Source organism: Actinia tenebrosa, unplaced genomic scaffold, assembly GCF_029948245.1.
Source record: "Actinia tenebrosa isolate PJP-AT-01 unplaced genomic scaffold, QUT_ActTen_1.0 PGA_scaffold4__44_contigs__length_22323623, whole genome shotgun sequence".
NCBI lineage: Eukaryota > Metazoa > Cnidaria > Anthozoa > Actiniaria > Actiniidae > Actinia > Actinia tenebrosa.
Window position 1 is genome coordinate 18,282,675 of NW_028292581.1, and position 19,970 is coordinate 18,302,644.

Here is a 19,970-nt window from a genome sequence, read left to right on the forward strand (position 1 = left end):
TTTATTTAGCCCGTGTTGCATTTGGACTAAACTATTTTGAGGATTGTTGTGCTCTACACGTCAAGTTCCCAGTCAAACTACCAAAAGCATAACACACAATACAATTTTTTCTCAGATTTATTGAGCTTCTTCTTCTTCTAGCTAAATAAATACCACAGATTTGTCTTAGTTTTGGACATATTTTATTTGTTATTTTGATCATTCCCAAGAGAATGAATTAACCAGACATGGCGGCCATGTTGGTGGACATGACAAGAGAGACGAATGACTAATCTTTTGTTTGATTCAACCAACATGGCGGCTATGAAAACCACCAATAGACCTTTATCACACGGCAGCCATGTTTATTCTCATGAGAATAAAAAACCTTTGTTTCCCCAGCATAAATTAATTCTCAAACGCTTGAATTTGAGGCTACGCGTGATGGAATCTATTGTTCAATCCAACATGGCTGCCGCGTGAATAAGGCCCATTATAGGGAAAACCAACTAGCAAGAAAGTAAGAGGTTGTTTATAAACACATCCATCTCAATATTTGGACGTTTTCTCTTAATTATTACTAGTATAGATGTTACACATCGGTTAGTTTATAGGCTGTGGACTATAGACCATATGAAAAAGGGTGTGCCCCTTGAGATACCTTAGTTCATCAGCTATAGAACACAACAATGCTTTCATTAGAAAGGGTATTTCCAAATTAGTGATCTTCAGCTGTTTGAAATTAGAAAGGTTTGTATGGAAGCAGCAACTACGGGCCTACCAGCCTCGCTATCATGTTCTCGGTACTTTTCAAATGCTTATAACTCTTCAGGGATTTAATATATGACAACACAACTCTCCGAAATTACTAATTTAGACATGGTCTTTCCTGTAATGAAAATTATTTTTGAAATCATTAATTGTTCATGTTAGTGGTGTTCGTTCCCAGTCTTACACTCGTTTTTCATAAGGTCTATATTCTATCACCTTTACCCATATTTATCATTTCATTCAATTCCCAGTCAATTCAATACATAAATCTATAATACAATTACAACCTTGAAGGATAGCATTAAGATAAAAAACATGGTCCTAATAATATCCCACGTCAAAGGATTCCTCTCTCAACTAAACTTCAGATGCCATCTAATGATTGCTTAGGAGAATGGCATCTTCGAAGGTGACATTCGAGGTGATCCGATAGTCTCACTGAAAGACGATGCATTGGCTTGGATATCCATCAAGGTATGCTGTAGACGACTCCATTCATCTGGACGAGGTACAGCAAGTTGCTATTCGCACAAAAAGAAGAAAGACATCAGTTTTAGAAACTGTAAAAGATTTGGCCTGGATGTAAGGAAAAAGGCCTTTTTCTCATTTGGTAAATACCGCCATTACCATTTGGTAAGTAATTCTTGACTAGAGTTTACTTATGCTCTACAGCTCCAAACATGTTTATGTCACAGCACAGAGACATGCACACATGTTTTATATTCCTTAAATATATATAGTATATACTTATTTCAATAAAGTTAGTCAACAAAAACCTAGAAAGCTGAGATCGCTGAGAATCATGGGAAATATTACATATTCAACAACTAAAGCTTTTGACACAAACTGCAGCAGTTGAGGATGCTCAGAGGAGGTTAACTTGTAACTGGTAGAGGATCTCAAGTCCATCAACAGTTATCAAGCGGTTAAAACATGTAAAATGTATCTACCCATAATCCTTGCCGGTCTCAGCTTTGTAGCTTTTCAGGTGACTAACTCTATTAAACAAGTGTATATGTTTAATTTTTGAAAAGCACATTCTTACTCAAAGAGTAAAAATGGACCATCCCATGAGAAGATATTACTACAGGCGTGTTACTTCTCTCATGCTCTACAGCACCCAAGATGTTTATATCACAGTAAAAAGACATGCGCGGATGCTATATATAAACATATACTGTACAAGTTTTTTTTTAAATTGTGCACCCTTTCTCGATCTTGTGAGAAGATATTTCTACAGGTGAATTTATGTTTTTTTTAGAACTATATAATATTTTGACCCACCTCTCCCACATCGAATATGTGAACTCTGCCATCATCATCACCAGCTGCTATCTGGTGACCCGAGTGTGTCCATTTTACACGGTTGAGGGATGTCATAGACTCTGTTGTAGTACTGGTTATTGGGACCTGCAAGAGAAGTAGAAGGTTAATGTCAGGATTACCACCTCCTTGTTACCGTTATTACCAACATCGTCATCACCAGTCATCAATACCATCATCATCATCAGTCATCTATCACACCACTTCCTTGTTACCGTTATTACCAACATCGTCATCACCAGTCATCAATACCATCATCATCAGTCATCTATCACACCACTTCCTTGTTACCGTTATTACCAACATCGTCATCACCAGTCATCAATACCATCATCATCATCAGTCATCTATCACACCACTTTCTTGTTACCGTTATTACCAACATCGTCATCACCAGTCATCAATACCATCATCATCATCAGTCATCTATCACACCACTTTCTTGTTACTGTTATTACCAACATCGTCATCACCAGTCATCAATACCAACATCATCATCAGTCATCTATCACACCACTTTCTTGTTACCGTTATTACCAACATCGTCATCACCAGTCATCAATACCATCATCATCATCAGTCATCTATCACACCACTTTCATGCTACTGTTATTACCAACATCGTCATCACCAGTCATCAATACCATCATCATCATCAGTCATCTATCATACCACTTCCTTGTTACCGATATTACCAATATCGTCATCACCAGTCATCAATACCAACATCATCAGTCATCTATCACACCACTTTCTTGTTACCGTTATTACCTACATCGTCATCACCAGTCATCAATACCAACATCATCATCAGTCATCTATCACACCACTTTCTTGTTACTGTTATTACCTACATCGTCATCACCAGTCATCAATACCATCATCATCATCAGTCATCTATCACACCACTTCCTTGTTACTGTTATTACCTACATCGTCATCACCAGTCATCAATACCATCATCATCAGTCATCTATCACACCACTTCCTTGTTACTGTTATTACCTACATCGTCATCACCAGTCATCAATACCATCATCATCAGTCATCTATCACACCACTTTCTTGTTACCGTTATTACCAACATCGTCAACACCAGTCATCAATACCAACATCATCATCAGTCATCTATCACACCACTTTCTTGTTACCGTTATTACCAACATCGTCATCACCAGTCATCAATACCATCATCATCAGTCATCTATCACACCACTTTTTTGTTACCGTTATTACCAACATCGTCATCACCAGTCATCAATACCATCATCATCATCAGTCATCTATCACACCACTTTCTTGTTACCGTTATTACCTACATCGTCATCACCAGTCATCAATACCAACATCATCATCAGTCATCTATCACACCACTTCCTTGTTACCGTTATTACCAACATCGTCATCACCAGTCATCAATACCATCATCATCATCAGTCATCTATCACACCACTTTCTTGTTACCGTTATTACCAACATCGTCATCACCAGTCATCAATACCATCATCATCATCAGTCATCTATCACACCACTTTCTTGTTACCGTTATTACCAACATCGTCATCACCAGTCATCAATACCATCATCATCAGTCATCTATCACACCACTTTCTTGTTACCGTTATTACCTACATCGTCATCACCAGTCATCAATACCAACATCATCATCAGTCATCTATCACACCACTTTCTTGTTACTGTTATTACCAACATCGTCATCACCAGTCATCAATACCATCATCATCAGTCATCTATCATACCACCTCCTTGTTACCGTTATTACCAACATCGTCATCACCAGTCATCAATACCATCATCATCAGTCATCTATCACACCACTTCCTTGTTACCGTTATTACCAACATCGTCATCACCAGTCATCAATACCAACATCATCATCAGTCATCTATCACACCACTTTCTTGTTACCGTTATTACCTACATCGTCATCACCAGTCATCAATACCAACATCATCATCAGTCATCTATCACACCACTTCCTTGTTACCGTTATTACCAACATCGTCATCACCAGTCATCAATACCATCATCATCATCAGTCATCTATCACACCACTTTCTTGTTACCGTTATTACCAACATCGTCATCACCAGTCATCAATACCATCACCATCATCAGTCATCTATCACACCACTTTCTTGTTACCGTTATTACCAACATCGTCATCACCAGTCATCAATACCATCATCATCAGTCATCTATCACACCACTTTCTTGTTACCGTTATTACCTACATCGTCATCACCAGTCATCAATACCAACATCATCATCAGTCATCTATCACACCACTTTCTTGTTACTGTTATTACCAACATCGTCATCACCAGTCATCAATACCATCATCATCAGTCATCTATCATACCACCTCCTTGTTACCGTTATTACCAACATCGTCATCACCAGTCATCAATACCATCATCATCAGTCATCTATCACACCACTTCCTTGTTACCGTTATTACCAACATCGTCATCACCAGTCATCAATACCATACATCATCATCAGTCATCTATCACACCACTTTCTTGTTACCGTTATTACCAACATCGTCATCACCAGTCATCAATACCATCATCATCAGTCATCTATCACACCACTTTCTTGTTACTGTTATTACCAACATCGTCATCACCAGTCATCAATACCATCATCATCATCAGTCATCTATCACACCACTTTCTTGTTACCGTTATTACCAACATCGTCATCACCAGTCATCAATACCATCATCATCAGTCATCTATCACACCACTTTCTTGTTACCGTTATTACCAACATCGTCATCACCAGTCATCAATACCATCATCATCATCAGTCATCTATCACACCACTTCTTGTTACCGTTATTACCAACATCGTCATCACCAGTCATCAATACCATCATCATCATCAGTCATCTATCACACCACTTTCTTGTTACCGTTATTACCAACATCGTCATCACCAGTCATCAATACCATCATCATCAGTCATCTATCACACCACTTTCTTGTTACCGTTATACCTACATCGTCATCACCAGTCATCAATACCATCATCATCAGTCATCTATCACACCATTTCCTTGTTACCGTTATTACCAACATCGTCATCACCAGTCATCAATACCATCATCATCAGTCATCTATCACACCACTTTCTTGTTATCGTTATTACCAACATCGTCATCACCAGTCATCAATACCATCATCATCAGTCATCTATCACACCACTTTCTTGTTACCGTTATTACCAACATCGTCATCACCAGTCATCAATACCATCATCATCATCAGTCATCTATCACACCACTTTCTTGTTACTGTTATTACCTACATCGTCATCACCAGTCATCAATACCAACATCATCATCAGTCATCTATCACACCACTTTCTTGTTACCGTTATTACCAACATCGTCATCACCAGTCATCAATACCATCATCATCATCAGTCACCTATCACACCACTTTCTTGTTACCGTTATTACCACATCGTCATCGCCAGTCATCAATACCATCACCATCATCAGTCATCTATCACACCACTTTCTTGTTACTGTTATTACCAACATCGTCATCACCAGTCATCAATACCATCATCATCATCAGTCATCTATCACACCACTTTCTTGTTACCGTTATTACCAACATCGTCATCACCAGTCATCAACACCATCATCATCATCAGTCATCTATCACACCACTTTCTTGTTACCGTTATTACCAACATCGTCATCACCAGTCATCAATACCATCATCATCATCAGTCATCTATCACACCACTTTCTTGTTACCGTTATTACCAACATCGTCATCACCAGTCATCAATACCATCATCATCATCAGTCATCTATCACATCACTTTCTTGTTACCGTTATTACCAACATCGTCATCACCAGTCATCAATTCCATCGTCATCAGTCATCTATCACACCACTTTCTTGTTACCGTTATTACCAACATCGTCATCACCAGTCATCAATACCAACATCATCATCAGTCATCTATCACACCACTTTCTTGTTACTGTTATTACCAACATCGTCATCACCAGTCATCAATACCATCATCATCAGTCATCTATCATACCACTTTCTTGTTACCGTTATTACCAACATCGTCATCACCAGTCATCAATACCATCATCATCATCAGTCATCTATCACACCACTTTCTTGTTACTGTTATTACCAACATCGTCATCACCAGTCATCAATACCATCATCATCAGTCATCTATCACACCACTTTCTTGTTACTGTTATTACCAACATCGTCATCACCAGTCATCAATACCATCATCATCATCAGTCATCTATCACACCACTTCCTTGTTACTGTTATTACCAACATCGTCATCACCAGTCATCAATACCAACATCATCATCAGTCATCTATCACACCACTTTCTTGTTACCGTTATTACCAACATTGTCATCACCAGTCATCAATACCATGACCATCATCAGTCACCTATCACACCACTTTCTTGTTACCGTTATTACCAACATCGTCATCACCAGTCATCAATACCAACATCATCATCAGTCATCTATCACACCACTTTCTTGTTACCGTTATTACCAACATCGTCATCACCAGTCATCAATACCATCATCATCATCAGTCATCTATCACACCACCTTCTTGTTACCGTTATTACCAACATCGTCATCACCAGTCATCAATACCATCATCATCATCAGTCACCTATCACACCACTTTCTTGTTACTGTTATTACCAACATCGTCATCACCAGTCATCAATACCATCATCATCAGTCATCTATCACACCACTTTCTTGTTACTGTTATTACCAACATCGTCATCACCAGTCATCAATACCATCATCATCAGTCATCTATCATACCACTTCCTTGTTACCGTTATTACCAACATCGTCATCACCAGTCATCAATACCATCATCATCAGTCATTTACCACACCACAATTTTTCCTGATAATTTTTAAACTCCAACAAACCTCAGTATCATTATTCAAGTTCCACAGGTCCAGTCTCCCACTGCCATCAGCAGTAGCAAAAAGTGCAGGGTGGATTGGAGACCATTGAACATCGTAGATGTAGTCACCATTATCTTCGAATGAGTACACAGGGCGATGGCTCTGAAATTCCAATGAGATAAGAACATAAGATACTACAAATGCTTCATGTATTTGTTCCATGGGATAAGTATTACCTTGTGGCTCCAGAGTTTCAGTGTCCAGTCAAATGATGATGTGAGGAAAAGATAAGAAAAGTCAATCTGTGAAACAAGAAGAAATCAGTAGCTTTAGTATGAACCCAAAAAACTTTTTTATAAATCAATATGAATGAAATGGCATAAAAAATCTTTACAACTTTATAGTGTTTACAGCGCCTTTTTATTTACTGCGAACTCAGACATTCCAATAGACCACTTTCTCAAGGTTGCGTGCAGATCCAAATTTAAGGAACTTGACGGGCAACAATAACAGAACACGAGTATTATCATGCATTACTATGACATTTTTTTCGCTAAGAATTCATAAAATCGATTATTCTCCTCTTTATATATAAACTGTCTTCTCAATTTTACTGAATTTGCGTTTTTCAGTTTTGTCGCCCATCAAGTTGGATGCGCATGCAACCTTGAGAAAACGGTTTATGGCTTGTTGTGAAATTGGTCTTTACTGCTACCAGTCAAGAACGTAAATAGTACTGAGTGATAATTTTTAATTGAAGACAGCAAAAACCTAATTTCAGCGTGCAGCTCGCAACTACCTAAAATAATCTCTGGGCTGGTTAAGGGCAAGGCTGACTCACAGATCAAATTGGAATTTTGGAAAACCAGAGAAGCGAGAGAAAACCCTTGAATCAAGGAAGAGACCTAACAAACTCTACTCACATGTTTCTGAGTCTAGGAATCAAGGAGTCTAGACATGCTGTCACAACCACAGGTACACAGACGCCAGTGGTGAGAGGCGAGTGTACTACTACTGAACCACCTTTGACGCCCACATAACAACTAAATGTTTAGGGACGTACCATAAGATTTTTGAGTGGTTGGGGGGGGGGGGGTGGGTAAAAACCAAAAGAAATTTCGAGCACAGCTTTACAGAGTGAAAAAACAAATCGTGCAGAAGAAAAGTTCCAGATAAAAATCCAAATTATGTCAAAAAAAAAACATTCCTGCACAGTCATGAGGCGTAAAAAAAATTCCTGCACAAAATAAATTGCCCGCCCCCCCCCCCCCTCAAAAATCTAATGGTCTTTCCCTTATCCTATCATTGAGAAGTCACCAAGAAAAGATTGTAAACCATCCTAACAAACTCTCATTTACCTGTCCTGATGCTGAGTGGGTGTCAATTCCAGTGACTGGTCCATAATGACCTTCAAATACATCACTAATGCCCGCTTTACTGTACAACAAATATCAACAAGATCACCGTTACGTCTCGTAAGAGGAAACACAATAGAATCCAATAATTGACATGCCTTACACTTTCCTGTCACTTCACTGACACTTGTCTGACTGCAGGCCAATCATTGGCTGTGCATTGGCCCATGGCAAGACTCAAAAAATCATTTCTAATCAAATTCTTGTGTTTGTGCGTAATTGTTAGTCGTACATAGCTCGCAAAAATGTTGTACACTGTAGTTGACTTTTTTTTTTGTTTCGTAACTTAGCGCCATGAGTAGTTGGCATGCATGCTATAGAAGTGCACTATTATCATTATTATTTAAAAAATGTCAGCCGCCTGTTGACCATTTGTTGCCGCCTGTCATGTGACAATTATTCTAGCCAAAAATGAACAACTAACCACCAAGAAATGGTCAACACGCTGTTGACAGTCAGGTATATGAGGATAATATACATTTTCTACTTTTTTATTTGTATCTTTTTATTTCTATTGTTTTATTTCTATTTTTTCTATTTCTATTTTTTACCTTCCATGCCGACACGCAGTATACACAGTCCCTTCTTCACTCCCCACGACAAAGTTGTTTACGTCACCTGCCATGAATGACATGCATGTGACTGCTACTGCCTTGGATTGCTTGTACTGTAATTCCATGTTATCCTACAAACCACAATATATCATCTGCAATTAGTAATTAAATCCAAGCAAACAATTCAACATCGGCAAACGATTGCTCGCAAGACACAAAAACAAATCACGATATTTTGTGATAACCAAGTCCAATAATTATTTTATCATTTAAATTATTTTTGTCATTTTCATTTTGTGCTTTGGTCGTTTTTGCTATTTATAAAACACACCAAGTCACAGGGAAGCAAGCCATGTTGACAAATGCAACGTTACTGCGCATGAGTAGAATATTATAAATTTTCAGAAAAATGACTTTGCTTTGCAATTTGCAGCTATCTTGACCAATAAAAACGAGGGAAAAAATAATTTGAATGATGACTACCTTTATTGTTGATAAGATGAATGGTATAAGAGAGAGACAACATAATTATACAATTTGTAAGCAAAAACTAGAAGAGTGCTATTCTCTAACAGGGAGCATGGAGAGTAAGGTGGGTATAGCCTCCACCCCCTCCCCCTCTGCCCCCGCCCTTGCCCCCTCCACCAAACACACACACATTTTTTAGGATGCTATGCAGTAGCAACATCAATAATTGAAAATTTAGCTAGCATGTTGCATTTTGCAGTGAGGAAAACCAGACGACTTAACCAGATATTGTCCTACTTCCAAATAAGAAATCAATGCTTGCCAAATAGAAACCAATTGACATGTACCTGAGGCTGTGACAGCATGTCTAGACTCCACGAGCACATCTTGCCGTCTGTTGATATACTGATGAGGTTATGTGCATTCTGTGTGCCCACAACATTAACACAGTACACTGGATGCTACAAAAAAGAAATACATGATTTATCAATGACCTACATGGACTCAGAGGCTGCAAGGGCGAGAGGACTAATTGTTTTAGTAAATTCCAATGAATTAATGGTCAAATTTATAGATGCAAACAAGTTTTGAATTTAAGTTAAATCTCATGTTTTGGTTTGCAAAGCCGGCCCTTTTCTCTACCAATAGGATATTGCTTATAACCTAGTAATTGCTCATCCAATCAGAATGCAGCATTGATGACAGACCACTGGATTTGACTAAAAGATATGCAAGTTTAATTCTTGGCAACAAGCATCAAAATATTTTCTTAAAAGTATGACCCAACAGGTGGACCCTTTAAGCAGTGGAACATTTGTCAATTAACTGCTTTGGTTACAGCAATCAAACACAGACAATGTCAGCTATTGTATTGTATCACATATCTATTTCTAAGTATTGCGGATGAGCCTTACGAAAAATCAGCATCAAATCTTAAAAACTCGTTGAATAAATGCTTTTTTACTAATTATTGTCATTGTAAAACTCAAATATGAGAGTTTTGTTAAAAATCATATCTTTGCTGTTTTCTTCAAAATGGCTCCAAGTTTTTTCTTCAAACTTCCTACATCGATAGACCAGAGCTTTACCTAGATGGTAGTGAAATTTCTACATCTCGTTCTATCCAAATTTTGGAGAAAACTTTTTTTAAAGTGAGGTGTACCTGAATTAGTTTGGTTCCACCTTAATCGGGGGCAGCACTTTTTTTAACAGACACTTTTAACAATACTTACAGTGTGTGCCGTGGCAGATAAAGGTGTTCTTTGTACTGGTGTTCTTTTACTGCTTCTATTATCCCATAGGACTATCTGACCAGAGTATGTACCACCGATGATCAGGTTTGGGTGGAACTTTGCAAATGTAGCCGACATTACTGCAGACTGAGAAAAAAAACATAAGAAAAAACATCACAATTGATTCTAGATTTGATTCTAGATTCTAGCCTATTTCTTCCTCAGTCTTATCATCAGCACTGAAAAACATCTTTTTTTAAATAACTTTATTATCGATAGAAGAGTAAGTCATACATTAATGCCGTCCACCTCCACATAGCTTGGTATTCACAACTCAGTAACAAACGCACAACTTAATAGAAATATGTGATTCATATTCTAATAGAAAGGTGTTTGTATGAAGTAAATAAGTTCTAAAATGTTTTTCTACATGTAATATCATCACAACATAAGAGCAAGGGCATGTATACCTGACAGTGGAAGACATACTCAGGTGTTGTTTTTGAAAATTTTAAGTTCCAGATCAAAGCCACCCCATCAGGTTCATGGGGTGCATCTTCATTGTTGTTGTACGAAGCTACAAGGAGTTCTGGATACTAGAGGACAAAATATACAGTGTTTAAGTAAAGTTTAATAAATGAGCAGGAGTGTTTTATGGCCTAGCCAAGTACTGGTTTTAGTCCTGATAAAACACAATGTGTGAGTTTATTGAACGGCTTCAAAAATTCATGAATAATTAATGAGCATTATTTTAGAGTCCTTATTTATGACATGCTCTTGAATGTACAGTTTTGGTCCATCATAAAGATTTTAAAATATTTATATAAAGATATCCATGTTGAGCTATTATCAGGTATAAAATAACATGACCATGATGGATTTCTTTCACTTTATTGGACCAAATGGACATTAATTATTCATGAGTTTTTGAATTAATCATAAAGAATCAATTGTCAATCGGTGGGTGGATTGCACAGTTGGTGGGTGGATTGCACAGTTGGTGGGTGGATTGCACAGTTGGTGGGTGGATTGCACAGTTGGTGGGTGGATTGCACAGTTGGTGGGTGGATTGCACAGTTGGTGGGTGGATTGCACAGTTGGTGGGTGGATTGCACAGTTGGTGGGTGGATTGCACAGTTGGTGGGTGGATTGCACAGTTGGTGGGCGGATTGCACAGTTGGTGGGTAGAGTACGCAATGCAGTGCATTGTGGGACTGTTTAAGGGGACATATTTCCAACATGGTGTCTACTTTGTTGCCTTAAACATTCCCACAATGCACTGTAATGTCAACTCCACCCAGGTTTCTTCTCAACCTTAGAATAGCTGATGTGGCTAATTAGATGATCAATGGTTGGTCACTATCTCAACCTTAGAATAGCTGATGTGGCTAGTTAGATGATCAATGGTAGATCAGGCTTGTAACTACTCAAAAAGGAAGTACAATGAAACGTAAGAACCTACCTGTGTTGACCAGTCCAAGCATGTTACTGTCCTGTGCTTTGACCATCTTTCATCGTAGAAATCCCTGGACAATGTTAGCTGGGAGGATGCCTGTGCTCCCCTGCAAAAGGCACACATTTTTTAAAAATTAGCATATGTAATAGGACTCCATGCTGTCCAATTAGGAAATAATTGGACGAGGAAAATTCCGAGGACTGCCAAATTTGGATGAGGCCATAGGCAGAGTCCAATTTGGCAGTCAGAGGAATTTTTCGAGTCTAATTTTTTCTTGATTGGGGAGCATGGAATCCCATTACCTATCAATTATATAGCTGCGTAATTAATCCCATATCAACAAGACCTGTCCTATTAAGAAAATAATTGGACAGTTACCTATATGGGATTAATGAGAAGCTGTATAATTAAAATTCTTATATATGTGTCATGTCAAAATATAAGCTTCAAGGAGCATTTGAGTTTTATAAGCTACTGTAATAGAGACTTTTTCCATAGATTGTTTCTGAAAATCAACTGCTTTCCATAATAATGATATGTAATTAAAAAAAACAACCTTATTTAACATGGAAAGTACACTTAGCAAACTGCTAGTTTACAGTGTAGTCCACAAATTAATAAACTTAAATGAAGAAATAATCAAATAAACATAAAGTGTTTTAAGAATCCCAACTGGCAAGGAGGCAAACCAGTTGGCTATTTACAAACATGGTCTAGAAACTGAATCTGAACTGATCAGGAATCAGGACAAATACAGTATCAGCTAGTGGCCACAGCGGGAACCCAGCACCACCGGATTGCGAAACCGACGCTATGATCACTTGACCATGCTGCCTCCTTTAATTTACAAATATTATGGGTGGGCGATTTACTTGTCTTGATCCTCAGCTTCACCACCAGAGTAGTCCATAAATATGTCAATATCTTCACAGAGAGCTCTCTCCATCAGTCTTGTTGCCTTGTCAAAGAATCGACCAAATTCTTGAGAGTTCAGGATGTGTTCCTTTTGTTCTTCACTCAGTTCTATCACTGTCTCTGAGGGTTAGAAATAGCAATATATTATGAAGCTTTCACTATAGTGATGATGATGATGATGACGAGGTGATGATGATGCAAATGATGAGGATGATCAAAATGATGATGGTGATGGTGATGACAAGGTGATGATTATGATGGGATGATGAAAATATATGATGATGATGATGATGATGATGATGTTAATACATGATAATGTCAATAATACATGATTATGATGATGATGGTTATGGCAAGGTGATGACGCAAATGATGATCAAAATGGTGATGGTGATGACAAGGTGATGGTGATGACAAGGTGATGGTGATGCAAATGATGAGGAAGATGAAAACGATGATGATGATGTTGATAATACATGATGAAGATGGAGATGTTGATGATAGTTACATGACGATAATGGTGAGGATGATTATTATTATGATGATGATGATGGTGATGATGATGATAATACATGATAAAGATGGAGATGCTGATGATAGTTACATGATGATCATGATGAGGATGATTATTATTATGATGATGATGGTAAATAGTTATGATACCAATACTGCACCAACACGGTATACTCAGTTTACATTAAATTTCCACAAGATATCAGATAATCTTAAAGTCTAGTTCTCCATGTTTACTGGCAACAGAACCAGTAAGATATTCTGGAGGGATATAATTCTGCAGATGATTCCATGATTCCATGTTTTTTTTTTTTTTTTTTTTTAAGAGTTCTTTTTAAGCTTCAACAAGTACAAGTTCAACATTATTTTAAAATTTATTTTTCAGTTTGCCTACAGTTCACTGTCCAGACAGGCTAACCCGGACCAATTGAAGAAAGATAACCAATCACAACGTAGAGTGAAAACAAAGGAATAAAACTGAAGGGAAACTTGAACCAATCAGGGGCAAGCAACGAAGCCTAGATATCTGAGAAAAATTTAGATGCTATCAACAACTGTGGGAATGCAAGATTGTGATTGGTTAAAGTCAATATGATACATAGTTTGCTCTCTGACCGATTGGCTTAAATGGTTTCAGTTAGTGTTAATTCAAGTAAATTTTTTTCCACTAACCTTCTTCCTTATGCTGTTCATCTTTGACTTCAGGTTCAGGTGTGGGAATGACTTCTTGTTTTTTGGGTTTTTGCATCTCTTCATCTTCATCATCTAATATTTTGATTTGAATATAAGAGAAAATTCATGAAGCATTTTGTTCTGGTAGTACATACACGGTTTATTCAAGACGCAAATAAGTTACATGGATATTGAAAAAATATTAATCAAGCACAAGCAAAATATTACACGCAAAATATTACACGTGAACAACACAAGCAAGTATAATAAGCATCTTGAATAGGAAGTTATGAGGTTATCCCTATGTAAAAACTTCCCGGAAAATAATATGCCACAAGTCAAGTCAAGTCAAGTACAAGATAAGATACTCACCATCCTGTTTTGGATCAAGGACAGGAGTCTGTGTCTCTTTGTTGTATAATACTGGTTCCTAAAACAATAAGCAGTTCCCTTAAGAAAGATTGTTTGTGACAGTCAGTGGTGCAGAGGAATTTGTTAGGGAATTGAGGGTGGTGTGTGGCAGTGCACTTGCCTCTCACCTCTGGGGTCTCAGGTTTGATTCCTGGATATCTTGGCATTGTTGGTGACCAATAAATGTTTTCAAAGGGTCTGTTAATTTTGCTACCTTTGGGGGGATGTTAGTCTGCGCTGTCTTGGACATAACAAGAACTGGTGCTTTCTTGGGTCTGAGGAAAAAGATGTTTACTTCAATGATAGTTTTATTGCTAAGAAGATTTAAAAAACATGCACATGTGAAGAAATTAAAAAAATGCACATGTGCCGTTACAAAGCAGGCCGGGGTTGGCAGAAGAGTAGAGAAGCGTTAGGAGAAGCATGACGCGTAGCGGAGTGCTCATCGACACTTCTCAAGTGTTCTGCCAATCTCCAACTCTAAACAGCACAGAAAGCAAGTGTTTTTCTTCTTTTATAACAATATTACGAATTACATGAATGAGGAAACTGAAAGTGCTGTGTGCTGTTATAAAGCACAAGCTTCCAACCAATCAGAACGTGAGATTTAGATTTATTTTATAATAACATATATAGATAACTAAGACATGACTTGCTATGAATATATTTGACCACAAAATTCAGCAGAAGTTCCAGAGAAATGAAAATAAGAATCTCATGATATACAGTATCAAAAAGGTAAAGAATTTTTTCTTTAAAATACTTAATTTCATGGTCAAATTTAGTTTGTATCATAAACATTTTTGAGATTAAACACAAATTCATAAATATTTGATTTATTTATTCAAATCTAAATAGCCAAGACCATAAGAATAAGTAAGCAACATACTGGTTACCATGGAGACACGACTGGAAAACCTTAATTGCCAATTGAAAGCTTATCACTAGACACTTCAGGGTTTGTGCTTCATCTCTGACACAAAATTCAAGGACTTTTTAAGGACTTTTCAAGGTCCAAAATTATGATTTTCAAGGACCATTTAATTTGTGAATTTGTTTCTTAAAAGTTTATAGAGACAAAAAACAAATTATTTTATTCCCTTTATATTAACAATGACTTTAAAAGTTTCCAAGCTCAGTAACATTGACTTATCAATGCTTGACGTTAATGGAGCTATAAGAACGTTACAATTGAAAAAATGTTACTATTTCAAGAAGTATTCCAGGAGTATCCAGCAACTTTGCTATTTTCAAGGGCTTTTCAAGTGCACTCAAAAATGGGTTTTGAATTCCAGGGCTTTTCAAGGATTTCAAGGAGTAGCACGAACCCTGACACTTATGTAGCCCACATAAATGAGATTTGACATACACACACACCCTATTGATGGTGCACACCTCTTTCCATGAGAATTAAAAAAAACCATGTTGGTTGATATTACAAGATGCCAAGATCAAATATTTTGTCAAAATCAACCAAGATTGCGATTATGATGTCACAAGCACCCAAGAATTGCCCTTAAGGCAACGACATTTGAGGAGAAAATAACCACTTTAAGATACAAAAAATATCATTCGTTGACAACAAAATTAGCTCTTACGAGACATATGTAGCCTGCGGCCCCTTGGCTGGTGATACATCTGTGATAGTCGGCTTAGGCTTCTGTAGTGCAACAGTTACTAAAAGAAAAAATAATGAATTGATTCCTTATTATTCGTGCTTGCTTGATACAATGGAATTAACCTACATCAGTATGTACACTAATGGGAAGTGTCTGTAGTTAAGTTGGGTGTCCATGATCTAGTGGGTGTCCAATAGGTAAGATTTCAATAATTTTACTAAGTACTGCAACCGTTTGTCAATGAAGTGATCTACAGTATATCAGCAGTCATATAGTCAGAGATTGCAGCAGTATAGAATTCTATAGCTATTAAGATATTAAGCTATTGAGCTATCCTCATTAAAACCTTTCAACTCTTTCAAAGATTTTTAGTTGTGTATTATTTAATTGAATCCGGGCCTAATATTTTCCCAAAAAATTTCAGACCATTTGTCATTCTCTTGAGAATAAGATTCTTTGTTTGAGTTGTATCTATATTTATGTGTCTTCTCATGCGCAGCTGTTCAACTAAAAAATTATACTAAAGGGATGACACATGCTTTGAAATGGGAAAACGTTATGCCCAAGCTAAACAACACTAAAAATAACAATAGGACAACCCCTTCCAATCTGTCTAATTTTCATCCACACTGTTTTTTAAAAAAAACATTGCACTTAAGGTTTTTAGTTTTACCTGCAGAACCATCAATTACATCATCAGGTAGAATCCCTTTAAGAAGTTCATCTGCCTCCCTCTGCTTTCTCTCATTGGCTGATTCTTTGTCGCTGGATACGGCAGCCTGCGCTGCTAACTTTGCAGACTCTTGTTCACTCTAGACAACAAATACAAGATGTGATTTTTAATAACACACCTTAATAATACTCAGGGTTCATGTAAGATTTTTCAATGGCCATTTCATGAGTTTTTCAGTGTAATGTAAGCTATAACATCAAAACTTCAAGAAGAATTGCAAGCATTTTATTTATTGACTTTTTGCTACATTCTACTTTCTTTAAGAAACAGGCATAGCTCAGTTGGTTAGTGCGCGGCCTTCAGAGCTTGAAGTCCATAGTTCGATCCTCAGGAACTCCACGTCTGATTCGACTTCTCTCTGTTCTGTGTAGCTTTAATTAGCTTTAAATACCCGTAAAAAGGAGCACTGATAGCAAGAGAGGGTAGAGGGCGCACCTTTGAGCGCATTAAACATGAGTCCTTGACTTGGGAGAACTGGGCAACTACTCCGAAGTAAAATAAATTACCTTTACCTTTACTTTTTTACTTCATCACACTCATTAACTGGGAAATCCCTGCCCAATTGCCTCTGTCTATTAATTAGCATCAAATGGTTGTACTGAAGATTAGACCTACACTGTAGTTTTCGATATTCTGCTAACTTGGTAGTTATTACAAGCTGCACACTGAAATTTTGTTGTTCATTGCTGTCAATTTAAAAATAACCAGTCTGTACCTTTTATGTTCTTGACTGGCAGTGTTGAAAAACCGATTTCACAACAAGCTTTTGAAATGTCGGAGTTTACAGAATATTGAAAACCATAGTAAGGTGACTACAGTAAGCAGAAAGCCCCAGATGTCTCGGCCTGCTGCGGTTGCTTGAGGGTGGTGGAGCATGTACCCCCAATATCTGACATTTTATCCTTTTCTTTCACATATAATTATAGCATCGCTTTAGAATTAATCAATAAGAAATTTCCAATAATTTTCAATCTTATTTCTTATCTTTGTCTATTTATAGTTTCATAGTTTATTGTAAGTTTATCTCGTGTGTGTGTTATTGTATATTATATAGTTTATCAATAGGTGAAGAGCCACCTCGTGGATTCTATTGATTAAACCATTATTATTATTATTATTATTATTATTATTATTAAGTGCTGCCTTTGCAATTACATCTACTCCTTAAATGTTCAATTTTAATAAGAACATCATCTACCAGGTTTCATGGTTTTACAAGTTAATACTAAAATTCTGTTACAGGGCCATATACAAGGAAAACTCAAGGTGATTCTTGATTGCCTTTTTTTGGAATAATTGAATTAATATTTCAATTGAATATTTTACATTTCAACTTATGAGACTTAATGTTAATCGCAATTGTTGATTTTCTGCAGATGTATTTGTCAGAAAACAATTATTAAATAAAATACAAGGAGATCATAAATTTAAGTTGAAAAATTTAAAATAAGGTTAAGTTTGCACGAATCTTTTTAAGAAATTCTAATTTCGTAGCTTATTTGCTAAAAATCTTTATAAAATGACTTTGGATTTCCCACTCGTAATATTTATCAAATATACTAAGGTCAAACACTAAACTTTTATCTTCGAAGAATAAGGTACAAAATAGTGAGTTTAGAATAATTTGTACAAATATACAAACAGTAAAATAACTCAATATTTTTATCCCAGAAGCCATGTTTACACTCACCCTTTTCTTCTCTTCACGAGCTCTACGTATCTCTTCCAGACGTTTCCTCTTCCTTTCGAGCTCAGCTTTTCGATCTGACATCTTATCCAAAGGTCTGATGCAAAGATGTCGATATTTTGTTGAGTAAAAACTGTAAAAACTCAATTTGAAAGAAGATAAGTCGAGAGAGACTTTGCATCCAATATGGCGGCCGAAGGTCGGGGTGTTTTCGGTAGTACCCAGCCCTTCTCGGACAACTTCGGAGATTTGATTCATTTTTGGCCCTCGATCCTTGCCATTCAAATTTTTTCGTTTCCATTGTTTTTCCTTTCTGTCTTTTTTCTTTTCTTGTTCCCTCTTTCATTCTCTAACTCAATGTATGATAAATCAAACAGTTCATTAATACAACACGTTCGTATTTCGTGGAAAAAGAACTAGGGGAGGTCAAGAGAGGAAAAAATTGGTCAGAGATGACAGCAACAATGGGAAGAAAACTGGATCACCGTTCAAACGCTATTCAGGGAAGCCATGCGAATTAAGAAATGGACTGCTACCCCATCTTACCAAAGAACCGGTAGCTTCTTTTTTTGGCTCTGCTAGAAACTGAGAACAGACTAGTTTTTAATGAACTTTTCATTAATTAGACGTAATGTTTTCTCATTCAGATCACGAGGCATTCCATTCAGTAAAATCTCATTCTTCGCCGATATTAAGCCTGAGAAATTATTAGTTATTGGATGTAACGTAAAACAAGGAATATTGGTTATTCGAGGCGAACATATATTTAGAAATCGTATGAAAATTAAGTTCGGAAGTTAAAGATACCATGCTGCGGTACATAGTATAAAATCGGGTCTCTTTTCCTTTAGGAAAACGTTTCGCCCAAATCTTTCCCCCCTCAATCCACACTCCTTCCCCTCCCCTTCAGTCCACTCACCCGCATACCTAAGAACGCCTCCGTGACGGCTCTGGGGCGTTTAAAATTTATCTTTATAATTCATTTACAATATCGCGATTAATTCCAATTAAAAGAAATTGCGCACGCGGCCGGTTAATTGAGGTTCATAACCTAATATGGCTATGGCCTTGTGTTCAAGACAGAGGTCAAATACGTATACTTCACGTACCTGTAATCGCTCAGACAATATTTAGTATTTGGCATGGAAAGAGAGCGCCTCTGTAACTTGAATTACCACGAATCAAACATATATCTATATAGCTTTTAGTGGGTGCGATTGCACAAACGTTTTCCATATTAAGCTAGATGATCGTAAG

At 37.1% G+C, this 19,970-nt stretch overlaps 1 protein-coding gene across 1 annotated transcript; it reads right to left on the reverse strand.

Annotated features, from left to right (window-relative positions):
- Positions 1–101: 101 nt before the first annotated feature.
- LOC116300080 (cytoplasmic dynein 1 intermediate chain 2) lies at positions 102–18,912 on the reverse strand. Its single transcript, XM_089036940.1, has 17 exons — positions 18,717–18,912; positions 16,967–17,105; positions 16,273–16,351; positions 14,889–14,949; positions 14,636–14,693; positions 14,264–14,356; positions 13,036–13,198; positions 12,170–12,269; positions 11,178–11,303; positions 10,708–10,854; positions 9,823–9,936; positions 9,005–9,138; positions 8,397–8,475; positions 7,275–7,340; positions 7,060–7,200; positions 2,035–2,160; positions 102–1,271 (listed from the first exon to the last, which is right to left on the reverse strand). Exons 1-17 carry the CDS (start codon positions 18,795–18,797, stop codon positions 1,137–1,139), a joined length of 1,842 nt encoding a protein of 613 aa, XP_088893066.1. The 5' UTR covers positions 18,798–18,912; the 3' UTR covers positions 102–1,136.
- Between the last annotated feature and the right edge of the window lie 1,058 nt (positions 18,913–19,970).

Bases quoted from the DNA above. Each gene is read 5' to 3' on its own strand.
- LOC116300080 (XM_089036940.1), bottom strand. From the start codon at position 18,797: ATGTCAGATCGAAAAGCTGAGCTCGAAAGGAAGAGGAAACGTCTGGAA. The intron at 16,352-16,966 runs GTAAAACTAAAA...TTTTTCTTTTAG, and splicing joins TGTAATTGATGGTTCTGCAG to TAACTGTTGCACTACAGAAG. The intron at 14,357-14,635 runs GTGAGTATCTTA...TCAAAATATTAG, and splicing joins CCTTGATCCAAAACAGGATG to ATGATGAAGATGAAGAGATG.